At 37.1% G+C, this 13,752-nt stretch overlaps 1 protein-coding gene across 2 annotated transcripts in view; it reads left to right on the top strand.

Annotated features, from left to right (window-relative positions):
* The window catches only part of LRRC7 (leucine rich repeat containing 7), a 609,335-nt gene extending 606,781 nt beyond the window's left edge, over positions 1–2,554 (top strand). For both annotated transcript variants that reach the window (XM_025288475.3, XM_006077621.4), the window contains exon 28: positions 1,969–2,554. In XM_025288475.3, the coding sequence (XP_025144260.3) occupies positions 1,969–2,039 (71 nt within the window). In that variant the 3' untranslated portion in view covers positions 2,040–2,554. The remainder of the gene's footprint in view (positions 1–1,968) is intronic.
* The last annotated feature ends 11,198 nt before the right edge of the window (positions 2,555–13,752 follow it).

Here is a 13,752-nt window from a genome sequence, read left to right as displayed (position 1 = left end):
ACCAAGGACACAAAAGTGCATGCTTAGAACTGGCTTTGGGTCCCTATTTAGCGTTATTCCAGCTCTACACTGTGACTTGGTAGATCACTTTATCAAGCTTTACAATTTGGAGAGTGGGCAGTAGTAAAAGAAGTTGTGATAGGGATGGCTAGGGAAAGGTAGTTGAGAAGAGAGAATCCCTAACCCTATTTTAGCTCTAAAATTTAATGAAACCACTGCCTAACGCTGCCTGTTCTAGAATAAAGACAAATCTGTCCACAGCTTTTAGCTATAGTTCAGCATAACAATATTTTCACACTGCATTTTGGATCCTTTCATGGGAATATTCCACTATCTTCATCCTTAAAGCAAAATGTCATATACTCCAGAATTCTCAGGCTACTGCAAAAGCTTTAAAATTAACATAATTAACTGTGTACAGAGATCACAGAAAAGCTGATTACCTTAATAAAACCACATGCCCCCTCCCAAACTTTTATAGAGATCAGAATCTGGCCTGCTGATCTCAAAGCAGAAAGAAAAGTATTTCTACTGCCATTGCTATTAGTTTCATTAGGTACTTTGTAGGGGCAAAAAAAAAAAAAAATTGGAATTCAACCCCTGGGTGGGGGGCGGGGGGCGGGGAATGTCTGTTAGGAGAACACTAGGTTGGTAAGCTCCTAACCAGAATTCCTTTATTACCTCATAGGATCTTGCTTTCCTTACAAATAAAGCATTTCTTTCTTAGCTTTCTCTCAACAGCATTTCCCATTTGGGTTTCTATTTGGGTTTCATAGCAAATTGAATTACAGAATTCAATCAGTCTCAAACATTAAATCTATTTCTCATTACTGCTGTATTTATACTAATAATACTAATTATTCCATCTGCCTCTGCCTTTTAATTTCTTTGTATGGGGAGAACTTGCTAACAGGCTGTGTAGGGCTTCTTTTAATGACATTTTGTATCTAGAAGCCATTAATATATCCTGAAGGAAATTTCAAATCATTTTTTTTTTGATAGAAGGGTGCCTCAAACTGTCCAGCTTGGTCTTATAGCCCACTCTCTATGTATTTACATGAGGAAAAGAATGCCAATTTCTGTTTGAATAAAAATGAAGTGAAAATGAAAAGGGTAGTATTAATCGAGAGAGCAACAATATTTTAGACTAGTGAGTGGGTAAGAGTATTTCAGAAGAGCTGGAGTGCTGTATTTTAAGTAAAAGTTTTTAGAAAAGTGAGGAAGAGTAATAAAAGGCTGGATGAAAGGGAAAAATTAATGTTTTATTAGGGGAGTAAGAATGAGAAAGGGGAACGAATGGGGATGATAGAGAGGAACGGAAGGAATTGGATGGCAGAGACCAGACCCAGATTCAAACACAGCCTCATCTCTTGGTGACCACGCCCCCTTCAGACATCCCTGGAATTCCCTTCCTCACCCTCCCTCTCTCCTGGCAGAAAGTGATGAAAAATAATGCATATATTAGAAATATGTTTCATTTCATCATTATTTATAACAAGTTATTTTTATAATGTGGTGGATAATTTTTTAGTCATGTTCAGTTCAGTTCAGTCGCTCAGTCGTGTCCGACTCTTTGCGACCCCATGAATCACAGCACGCCAGGCCTCCCTGTCCATCACGAACTCCCGGAGTTCACTCAGACTCATGCTTTGTAGGAATACGTATGCAATTCTGAAGAGTTGCCACTAGATGGAGCCCTTATATCTATAGTACAATTTTATGTATCTCAATCAGCAAGTCTGTAGCTTGGATAACCCCACTCTGGACAGTCCGTTTTTATACCAGTCCTGCTGATAGAACAATAAATAAGTGTTAATAAACTATTGCTAAAACTGTTAACACGCTTTTTCATACTCTTTTGAGAGAATTAGTTTGAAATAATGCTCTAAATTTAAACAATACAAGCAAAAAATTAAAAGTTTTAAGCTTATTTTAATCAGTTTCTATATTTTTGACTACACTTCTCAGGTTTTACCAACCACCCAGGACCCAACCACAGAAAGAAAGAGTCTCTCTCTCAACTTCAAGTGAGTGTGTGATTTTAAATTCTGATATTCCAGTTCAGATTAATTATGACATCTGCCAGTTTAATTGTTCTTTAACCTCCTTTGGCTCTCCAAATATTTTGTAGAGGTATTTTAACAAGTTTCCTTCCTATATGCTCATTCCAAATATGTGGGAAGATATTTACCACAAATTATTTAAAATATGTATTTTTAGATGACCTCCTCCAAAACTTAAACATCAGGAATTAACTATACAGGCCTGGCATGCTGTAGCCCATAGGTTGCAAAGAGTTGGACACAACTGAGCAACTAAACTGAACTGAAGTGAGCATAATCTTGATTATGTAAATCTAAAACTAGTCCAAATCTAAATATGTGTATATACGTATACAGCTTTATTTCCAGGTGACACCTGGTAGTAACAAGGTATCCAGCATAAATTCTTAATTTTTCATTTTATCTATGTGTACAGAAATTAATATAATATTATAATCAGATTTGGGCTTTCCTGGTGGCTCAGTGGTATAGAATCTGCCTGCAGTGCAAGAGACTCAGGAGACACAAGTTCGAATCCTGGGTAGGGAAGATCCCTTGTGGGAGGAATTGGCAACCCACTCCAGTATTCTTGCCAGGAAAATTCCGTGGACAGAGGAGCCTGGCGGGCTCTAGTCCATGCGGTCACAAAAAGTAAAATCCGACTGAGCGCATCATCAGATATTATGTATTATAAACTGAATACAGAATGTATTTCAAAATACATCTCATAAACTGATAATCAGATTCAAGGGGATGGTTTAAAATCTCCCCCAACCTCCCTTCTTTCAACCAGAATGTCTGGGTGTTGAAGGCATAAAGCCCCTAGAAGCCTTGGTGACCTGTGTCCTCAAGCTATTTTGGTTCTTAGACATTTGGAATGTCAGGGCCTCTACTGGCTAGATCATTGTTTAAAAACCGAATGTTTCTGTTTACTTCTTCTAAGCTTATAATTATATCCTCACTCTCATGGCTTAGCGATGGCTTAGCCATCATCCTTGTTTGGTCCTCCTCTGTGCTAATTCCACCAAAGGCCTATTTATTCCTGTTTGTGGTATTTCTCTGCCAACCATTTAATCTTTGTTTCTTCTGAACCCAAGCAAAGGTAGAAAGAACATACAGTGTTCCTTCCCAAAGTCTATGTAAAACTATTTAATCCTCTGGTGTTTTCCTCCAAAGGAAACAGTTTCCTTCTGGCCCCATGATCAACCCACTACTAATATAGTATGTTCTTAGCAAATTTAGTCAATGTTCTTTGGGGGTTGGTGCTTTAGGTTGGCCAAAAAGTTTGCTTGGATTTTTCCATCAGGTGCTATGGAAAAACCCAAACGAATTTTCTGGCCAACTCAATAACTTCTCTATGACCTGAAGCGTGTTGATTTTAGTGCACCATCTTGGGTTTGCTTACCAAATGTGCTTTCTCTCTTTTCAGAAGAGAAAAATATCTCCTAAACAAATTTAATTGTACACAACATGGCCACACGTTTTAAAGCAAATACAGATGTTCACCATGGTTTCATTCTTTTTAATACAGCTTTTGCCTTGTTTTATTTGCTTTATTTTCTATTTCATCATCTTTTTTCCTCTCTTCTTAGATTTCTAAGAGCTTTTCATGATAGTTTTGGCTGTGAAATCTGAACTAAATATTAGAACAAAAATTAGGAGAAATCTGTACTGATAATGAGAAAAAATTTACTTGAAAACTATTTCTGTACTCAAATAGTGTGAGGTTTTTTGTTTTGTTTATTAATGCTTGTGGTACTTTTTTATTTCTAGATTTTTTTATATCAAATAGCACCTAAAGTATTTTCACATATAGAGTGTTTTAGGGTTAAAATACTTTAGTGTTTTAGTGCTAAAATACTTTAGCACCTAAAGTATTTTCACATATAGAGTATTTCCCTGGTGGCTCAGTGGTAAAGAATCTGCCTCCAATGCAGGAGACGCAGAAGATGTGGGTTCAATCCCTGGGTCAGGAAGATTCCCTGGAGGAGGAAATGGCAACCTACTCCAATATTCTTGCCTGAACAATCCCACATACTGAGGACCCTGGCGAGCTACAATCCATGGGGTCTCAGAGTCGGACACGACTGAGCGATTAAGCATGCACCACACACAGAGTATTAACTTTGTATTCCTGGGAAGAAACTCGAGGTGAGGGCTTTCTATCCAGCAGTCAGTTTAGTTCCCTCAAGTACTGAGATATTGATCCCCTCAGAGTACATGGACTTGTGACTTGTTGCTTTCACTTGGGGCCTGGAGAGACCTCATCTATTTTACCCACCTATACCCCATTGTGCAGAACAAGCATGACCGTTTTCTATCTGTGCCATGATGTAAAGAGGTTGGGAAGCTCTGGTTTTAGTTAAAACAAATGGGAAAATCACCAAGGTTGGGTTGGGTGTGGAGCCCTAAGCAGCTGAGGGAAGAGAAGAAAGTTGTGAAGAACAATTGCTTAAAATGCCTACAACCCTCTGATACACTCCTTGCATGCCTCCCACCACGTATAGGATGCCAATTGTCCAGCTGTGTCACCTCACTGAAAAATAAGTGAATGATGGACATATTTGACACTCCATTCACTACTGTTGATGTTCATGAAGCCAGGAATCACCCATAAAAGAGAGTTGTAAGGTTGTGGGCAAGATCCATTTTCCAAATTTGATTTTTCCTCTATGTTATCATTATACACAGTGTTCTTGACTTGCAACATTTGTCTTTACTTGCTGTCCTTCTACTTATTTTAATCTCTGAAAGCCAGTCTTTGGACATAATTTTTTGCCATACTAAAGGTGTCGTTCAATTTAGCAATAAGTGTTTTCCATTTGATATAATCACACAGTGTAATTGTGATCAAGACCGATTCCCTAGCAGGCCATCACTCTGTGTTCTTCATGAAACCATGAATGTTGCTAGCAAATGTTACCAATCTGTTTGTGACCATTTCTCAGAGAAACTCAAACTCAAGACTCTCTCTCTTTCTCTCTTTTGCAATCTCTCTCTCTCTGTCTGCATCTCTCACACACAGAGGCACACAGACACACACAGTATCAGGTACTAATTTTTTTTTTTTAGGTTTTCACATATTTCTCCAAATGACCTAGATCATCATAAAATACTGAAAGGTAAGGGACTATGTCTTCTTCTTGTTCTTTTTTTTTTAAACTTCCCATATCCACAATAATATATACTCATATTTAGAATATTCATCCAGACCTATATGTACATATGAATAGTTCTCTAGCTTAGAGAGGTGACAAAGTAATTATCTCCCAAGTCTTCCTCTGAGCCATCCTAAGATTTGTCCTATAGCCAATCTATGTGTTTATCCTTTAAGAAAAATTATCAGTGATTAAAACAACTTATCTCTTTTGCTGTGCATTTAATAAACATATGTTAATGAGCAAAGGATTTTGAGAACGGTGGGAAATAAAAATATAAATAAGCCATGGTCCTTCCTTTCAAAAGCTCAGTCTAATGGAAAGACAGACGCGTAACCTGCCTAATAAATACTACTGTGCTGCTACTGCTGCTAAGTCGCTTCAGTCGTGTCCAACTCTGTGCGACCCCATAGACGGCAGCCCACTAGGCTCCTCTGTCCCTGGGATTCTCCAGGCAAGAACACTGGAGTGGCTTGCCATTTCCTTCTCCAATGCATGAAAGTGAAAAGTGAAAGTGAAGTCACTCAGTCGTGTCTGACTCTTAGCGACCCCATGGATTGCAGCCTACCAGGCTCCTCCATCCATGGGATTTCCCAGGCAAGAGTACTGGAGTCGGGTGCCATTGCCTTCTCCAAATACTACTATACAGGTACAAAATATAAGGTGATAACAGAGAACAGTGCAGTATCACTTTCTCTCCCAGAATAATAAAATGGCAAACACTTCCTTTCAGCTTTATTGTGTGTTTTTTTTTTTTTTTTTAATGTGGACAGGGAATATTTTTTGGTTCCCCTAGGAAGGCAAGGTTCCTGTCCCTCATATATGTTCTTTATCAAAAAGGACAAAGTCTCAGGTGACAGGGAGAATCTAATTCACTGCAGGATGTGTGCAGTGCATGCTCAGTCTCTAAGTCCTGTCCAACTCTTTGCGATGCCATGGACTATAGCCCACCAGGCTCCTCTGTCCATGGGATTTCCCAGACAAGAATTCTGGAGTGTGAGCCATTTCCTTCTCCAGGGGATCTTCCTGACCTAGGGATCAAACCCACATCTCCTGCATTGGCAGGCGGATTCTTTACTACTGAGCCAAAGCCTGATAAGAAACACCTACTGTCCACTTAAAGAGCTCAGTCTCAGGAAAGGGAAGAATCAACAGTTAAACTTTAGGGTCTCTTGAAATCTTTGCTTTAAAATAATTTGTTTTAAACACCTTTAAAAATGTACATACTTCTGGTGGACTCGCATATGCTAAATACTTATGTACATAAAGAAAAGATCACACTCTTTGCATTAATAAACACCTTCATATTAGGAAGATCAGTTCAGTTCAGTTCAGTCGCTCAGTTGTGTCTGACTCTTTGCGACCCCATGGACTGCAGCACACCAGGCCTCTCTGTCCATCACCAACTCCCAGAGTTTACGCACTCATGTCCATTGAGTCGGTGATACCATCCAGCTATCTCATCCTCTGTCGTCCCCTTCTCCTCTTGCCTTCAGTCTTTCCCAGCATCAGGGTCTTTTCAAATGAGTCAGTTCTTTGCATCAGGTGGCCAAACTATTGGGAGTTTCAGCTTCAGCATCAGTCCTTCCAATGAATATTCAGGACTGATTTCCTTCAGGATGGACTGGTTGTAGATACTTTTTTGTGTAAGAACAGAACAGGGCCCATGAGAATTCAGAAAAAACAAAAAACACTTGAGCAGTATGATAAAATTTTCTAGAAAGCAGAAGACTAAAGACTGCCTAGAACTATGGCGATACAGACCAAATCTCACATGTACCATTTAGATGGACAGCTGAAATGCCTATGTGGTCAGTCCTCACACCCTTCTCTAAAGGTCCCCCAGTGTGGACCATTGCAGCTGCCCTGGCATCATCTCCTAAGCACCAAGACGTGGAAGTCATATAAACTTCCACAAGTTATTCTGAGGGGAAAATCTCCTCATAGATTACACTGGCCAGAGAAATAACAGATATGGTTTTTAATGCAACAAAATTTCAGAGTTTTTGCTCGCTATTTGAGATGAAAAATCAAGGATTTTCAAATTCAGGTTAGGATTAGCCTAGAGGTAGGACAGCAATGGTATAATGAAGGTGGGTGGGTCAAAAGTATGAGTTCAACCATGGTCTGGAAAATTAGCTGCTATTGTGGCCGAAGTGGCTGGTGGGTTTTATTTGTGAACAATGTAGTGTCTCTGTGCAGCAACTCAGACAATGGGAATTATTAAAACTATGCAATGGACTGTGAGGCATGCTTGAATTTGAAAATAAGATTGTGCTTATTAAATTCTTAGTCAGAGGTATTTTGACATTCAGATATTACTTTGGGCATATTACTGAAGATCAAGGTTAAAAGGTATTGAAAAAAGCCCAGTAATTACATATGGTCAGTGGTCCATATGCGAGGTCATATTTTTTTACTTTATTAAATTGAACTATTTAGCCAACATCTCACCTTAATCCAGAAAGAACAGCAATGGCATGTGACGTTTTGGGTTTTTTCATAAAAATTATGTATATTTAAGGTGTACAATAATAACATGATTTGATGTACAAATACATAAATAATTACTACAGTCAGTCTAACATCTCATCGCTTTGGTCACCATAGTTGCCATTTTGTGTGTGGGGAAAGCACCTGAAAGACACTCTTTTTAGCAAATTTCCAATATTCAATACAATACTGTTAACTAGTCATCAATGCATATTAGATCTCTAGACTTATTCATCATATGCCTTCCATGCAGACACCATCATTCCATTCAATTTTTCTTGATTTCCAAATGCTTGTGGTAACTTAAAGCAAAAAATGTACTAATACGGGCAAGATTGGCTATTTGTGACTATATGCTGAACTGTATGATAAACTAGAGAAAACTCTGTAAAAGTTATGTCTATAACCCTTTAAGGTACATTATGTATCAGGGAGTCACTTAACCTCAGGAAATTGAGAAGAGAAATCAAATTGTTTTAAAAAAATGAAGAAATCAAATTTAAATTCTCAGTACATCATGAGATATTAAGTGTTTCAGATTCTTATCTGAAGAATGAACAGATGATGTAGAACTATTAAATAGTATCAGGTGGCCTCTCAGCCTGAAGGAACTCAGGTTGTTCAAAGTATGTCCAGTCAGTATAAAAAGATGCAGAAAAACCTAATCATTGTTTAGTTTAAAGCAGACTATTTAGTCTTCTTCTAGGCATCTGCTGACTGATTTTAGAGATGACAACAGAAATTAAAAGAAGCAGTCTCTTATATAGCGTATGTCAATTCCAAGGCATAACTGCTTGTCAAGATTCTATCATATTTATTTGCCTATTTCAGAAACAGATCTGCTGAACTGTCCTTAGTGCTTCATGGAGCTTTAAAGATTAGTCCCACATCAGTCTATTCGAATGCTTCCTACCTGCAAAACATGGATGTCTCAAATCCTGAAACTCCCTGAAATATTGATGTAAAAAGTTATTTTAGCGTAAGCAAGGACACTGTACTCAAATGTATTATCAACATCACTTCCAAACTCTGCAAGTAGCAGAAAATAAGGTGTTTAACTGGATTTCAGAACCCTGTAGGCCCTCCTGGAAAAGCAGAAATTTAATGGGCTTCTAGCATTTCAACAACTCGTTGAGACTGTCAAAGGTTTCAGTAAGAGATTCTAACAACTAGAACAGCAAGTCATTAGTGAGAAAGAAAGCATCTCTAGTGAAATCTGTGTCCAGGGGACTTTAGCACTGCCCAAAGAGCATATTTTATTCAGACCATTTGAAGTTAGATGTACCCCTACCCCCCGATAAAGACCGCTGTACAACAGTGGCTTGTCTCCTACTTTCTGGGTGATGTTGTTTTTAGCTTTTGCATATGTTGGGAGGGTGAGTCAGGTGAAGGGTTTCACCACTACTTGAAAACTAGCTCTCCAAGAAAGGTGAAATCAATTCCTCTATAGTGTGACTTTCCCTCCTCTCTTAGGGCAGTTATACTTAAACACGGGCCAAAGGCTTAAGTCACAGAATGAGGTATTTAATCATAGGATTTCAGAAAGTAGCCCAACTAGAGAATAGGACAGCTGTCTCCTTAGAGCCTCTGAAAGTGTAATATGTAGGTCTGCTTTCTCAGGATAGGCTGAAACTCCAAGTCCTTATTATAGATTGTCCTGATATCCTACTCTGGTTTGATCAGTTTATTATCAACTCCAGAATGACAAAAGAGGGCACACAGAGGCCTTGTATCGGATAAATAAATATTTACTAAATAAAACAAATTTAAATTCTACTTACAAAAGCTGTCTTGTGGAGAGGCAGGGGGAACCACTGATTTGAAAGCTGCTTTTGCTGCTGTTAATTTTTTAGTATTTGAAAAGATGTTTCAAGCAATAACATTTTAGGTGTGCAATACTCCTGCCAGGCAGTGTGTGGGGCTTTGGAAAGGTGAAAATTGTTACAGCAAGCTGCTTTCATTTATTAAGCTAAGCACGCATATGCCTTTTGAAGGGTCCCTTTGATCATAAAGTTAACATTTGTGCTGTTCATCACCAGAGGTTTTACAAGGCCCCCCTTATCCATTCTACAGCACACTTACTGCTTTCTTCCTGTATCCCCAGATAAGTCTCCAGGACCAGATACCAACAAGTCATTTTGTCTGCTTTCATTGATTTGGCCACACAAGGAATATTCTGTTTCTTTACATCTCAAGTGCTCAAATTGCCATGTAAAAACTAACTCTCTCTCAGTTTTTCTCCATATTTAATTCCCAGCTTTTTTTTCTCATTTTTCTGCATTGGTTCCCATGGTAACAAGTCTGTTGGCAGAGAAGGTGTGACTCTGATTCTAGCTTTCTGCACAAATTCAAAATTTTTCTAGTGATCCTCAGGCAAGTGTCATATAAACAGGAAGCAAGAGAGCACAGTTCCCTAAGCTGATGCCTCTAAGTCCTTACCCTGCCATATGCATTTCCCACCCTATTCCCCAAACCAGGCCTGCTGACCCCAGAGAGGAAGGTCAGCACTTAAGGAAACTGTGCCGAGTCCCTTCACTTGTCAATACAAGGATTCAAAGGGCCCTTATATCCAACTACAGATGCAAGTGTTGAAATCTTTTCAGTTGGCTTCCTCTTCTAAATGTCAGTGACTTAACTGACATGAATGCATAATTAATGACAATGTCATCTGGGGGCAAAGTGAAGAACCAACTTGCGCTCATTTTTCTAAAAAATTTTCTCAGTGTGCTTCTGAGATGTTTACATCCCAGGGATTATGTAGATCTTGAAATAGCCTTAAGTCAGTATCTCATGATAAGTGGGGACATTGATTAAACAGACTTTCCCCCAATAGGTAGTTAAGTGGTATGTGAGAGGGGGCAAGCAAGTCATCCCAGAAAACTGAGTTCCTGAAGAGAGATTAATAAAGACGTAGATAAATGAAGAGGACACTGTCCCTGGTGGCTGATTGTGAACCAGGGAGCTTCAGTTAGCACAATTCAGGGTTCAAGAATGGAAAACTAAAGAAATGAAATAAAACGAAAGCTAAGGAAATGGAGTGTAGAGAAAGGAGTTTTTAAGAGTGAATCATTTGCAGAAAGGAGCCTGCAGGTAAGAATGGCTTCTTGCAGACTTTGACCCAACTCTATCCACAAAATATTTTTCCAAATAGTTTCTTTTAAAAATAGATTATATTTCTTTTGAATTTTAGAATTCCTTTGTGGCTTGGCATTGTTATATGCCTAGCAACCCCAAATCTCCTAGGTCCTCAATATTTAGAAAAAATCAGGAACTGTTCATCACAGTCCTCATATCTGAATGTGCTTTTAACATTTTTCTTTTAGAAAAGTTAATGAATTCAGGGGAATGAAAATAGACATTAGAAATTAAAATATGGGTATCTAAGCTATAGTTAAGAAAATTGTAAATGGTTGCTTTTTTTGTTGGCTCCTATAAAATATGTGATGCTTATGCACACTGAAGTTTTAAAGTTAGCAGATTATATTGTACAAAGGTATTTTTTGCCCTTTAAAAGTTATTTTCCTACATTAAGAAGTTTTCTTATATTAGAAACTTTTTATTGAAACTCAGGTTTTATGTCTCTGTATAGACAGACATAGGTGTTTTTCTTTGCACACTCATTTTGCACAGGTAAAGTAATGAGTTAAACAACGCCCAGGTATGCAGGTCAACTGACCATTATATTAGCTAGATTAGGAAGAGTATTTGATGAATGGAGGAAAAAAAAAAATCACCTTATATTTCTTTGTGTCTTTCTGTCCCTCTTCCCCTTTCCTTATTTAGTCAGGAAATCTTATGTAATTTTTGAATAGTCCACAGGAAAACCAAGATGAAACTCTCAGGCAGATATAATATAAAGCAGTTCCTGTATCAGCTATGGTAATTTATTTTCAGAATGTACTGCTGTAATAAGTTTTATTTTCAATACTTGCAGTCTTTCCACACAGAGGACTCTTACTGGTCTTGAATGTGGAAAGGCATCTGTTCAGGGCAGAAAGAAATGTTTTATGTTAAGTCTTACTCTAGAAAATTTGATTTTAGCTTTGATGACACCTAGTGTCAATGGAATGCAATAAATGTTTAATACGCTTTATGATGTTTAGGCATTTCTCGTTAACATCCTCAGCTACGTTTTCCTCCTCAAAAATGCAAGCCTTAGTATTGATGTGAAAAATAATTGATACATAAACCACATATTTTTAATCTCAAGAGCCAATCAAGTTTCTCTGTGTATTCAGTGTATAGAAGGGACTAAAGGAAGCTTAAGGACAATGACACTGTCTTCGTATGAAAGAGGAATTTTTTCTTAGTTGAAAATGAGAGGTAAAATCTACTGAATTCTGTTTATAAATTTTAAAGACCACCAAAAATAACCTTGCAAAAGATTTGCAGGTACTGTAGTTTTATTTTTCCCACTTTATAACCACCTAAGGGCACGCCCCCACCCAGCTGTATATAAATCAAGTATAATATGAACTACAGTCTCCTTCTATTCAGAGAAGAAATCTTAAATTAACAACAGCAATTCTAAACAAAGATGATGATAAAATTTTAATTGGCTTAGGAATTAAAAGGATACTAGATACTATGTTTTTAGGATTTTTAAGTATCCATGAAAATTCTTTCATTCCTAAAATATTTTATAGTTGATTTCTTTTGACCTCAGTTATTTTGGGGCATAATCCTTTTATTATCGTATAATGAATCTCTAATTCCACCTATTTATTTAATATTTTTCCATATGCTAAACACATGCATACACACACATTTTCCACTTTTCGTTTGAGGTCATATAATTCAGTTAGTGAAATATTTCACTCTTCTGTAAGTTTAAAAACTAAATCCTAAGCAGAGATGCAACACTGGGCCACAGTTTTAAGAAAATGAAGACAGTCTCTAGGCTCATACTCTTTTATGACATCTGATTTCTCTACCATATGTGCAGCACAACAGTGACATCTTAAGGCCAAGTAACTAAAGCTCCTTTAGCCAGAGAAAGAACTTGAATTGGGATCTGTGTTCAAAGAAATTCCATTATATTATTAAGTACTTTTCAAGTTTACAATTTGCAATTGGTAGATCTTAGAAGTGCTTCTTTATTTATGACTTCTTTTGCAGTCTTTGTGAACATTTTAATGTGTACTAAATGCTAACATTTTACATAGACATACTGTATATTAATGCATGCATTTCACTGCATAGTTTATTGACACTCCCCTTGTAAAGCTTTTATGGAAGAAACAATAAGCCACGGCAGTATAGCAAAAGAGGCTTAATCTTTATAAATTGGGGCCTTTTCTGTCTCTTTGCTAGCTTAGGTGGCTGTATACAAATTTGGGTGGGAGGGGCTGGAAACACCTCTTACCATTTAAGGTTTTCTACATGGTGAACTCTAGCCAATTCGAAACAAATTGCTTACTTTAATAAAAAATTTTACCATTTTATAAAAAGTTAAATCATGACATGTTTAATTGAAATGGCTGTGTTGTAATTAATATTTTGAGATAATTGTGATTTTGAGCTTAAATTATATATAAAAATTGTCATTTTTGTATGTGTTAAAAAAAACTACTGTATCACAACAGTACTTTTTAGTTGAACTACATATTGATGTAAATAAAAACTGAATGAAGACATATTTACAACTTTATTAACATAGATTGTGAATGTAGTTAATGTTTTTTTTTGCTGTATGAGACCATGACAACCTTGAAAGCTGCTTCATTTTATGTGCAAAGAACTCCTATGGATCTATATTTTAAATTTACTGAATCAATGAAGTTACTTTGTCAGTTAATTCGCAAATGCAAGCTGTATTCTCCAGTTTTATTTTATGTATTGACACTAAACAGTAAAGGTGTACAATGTGATTAGAATGCATTTTGAAGATGCTTTCTGTACAGATACAAAATACAGGGACTATAATAATGCTGTGCAGTGTATAGCAAAGCCATTTTTCGGCTTTGATGTACTCAACTTTTTCAGTATTTAAAAAAGTGTTTTGAATAACATAAAAGTCTCTTTATTGTATAAATAATAAAATGTCACCTTATTGTAAA

Source organism: Bubalus bubalis, chromosome 6, assembly GCF_019923935.1.
Source record: "Bubalus bubalis isolate 160015118507 breed Murrah chromosome 6, NDDB_SH_1, whole genome shotgun sequence".
Lineage (NCBI taxonomy): Eukaryota > Metazoa > Chordata > Mammalia > Artiodactyla > Bovidae > Bubalus > Bubalus bubalis.
Note: the sequence above shows the minus strand (reverse complement) of the source record. Positions and strands in the feature narration are given on the sequence as shown.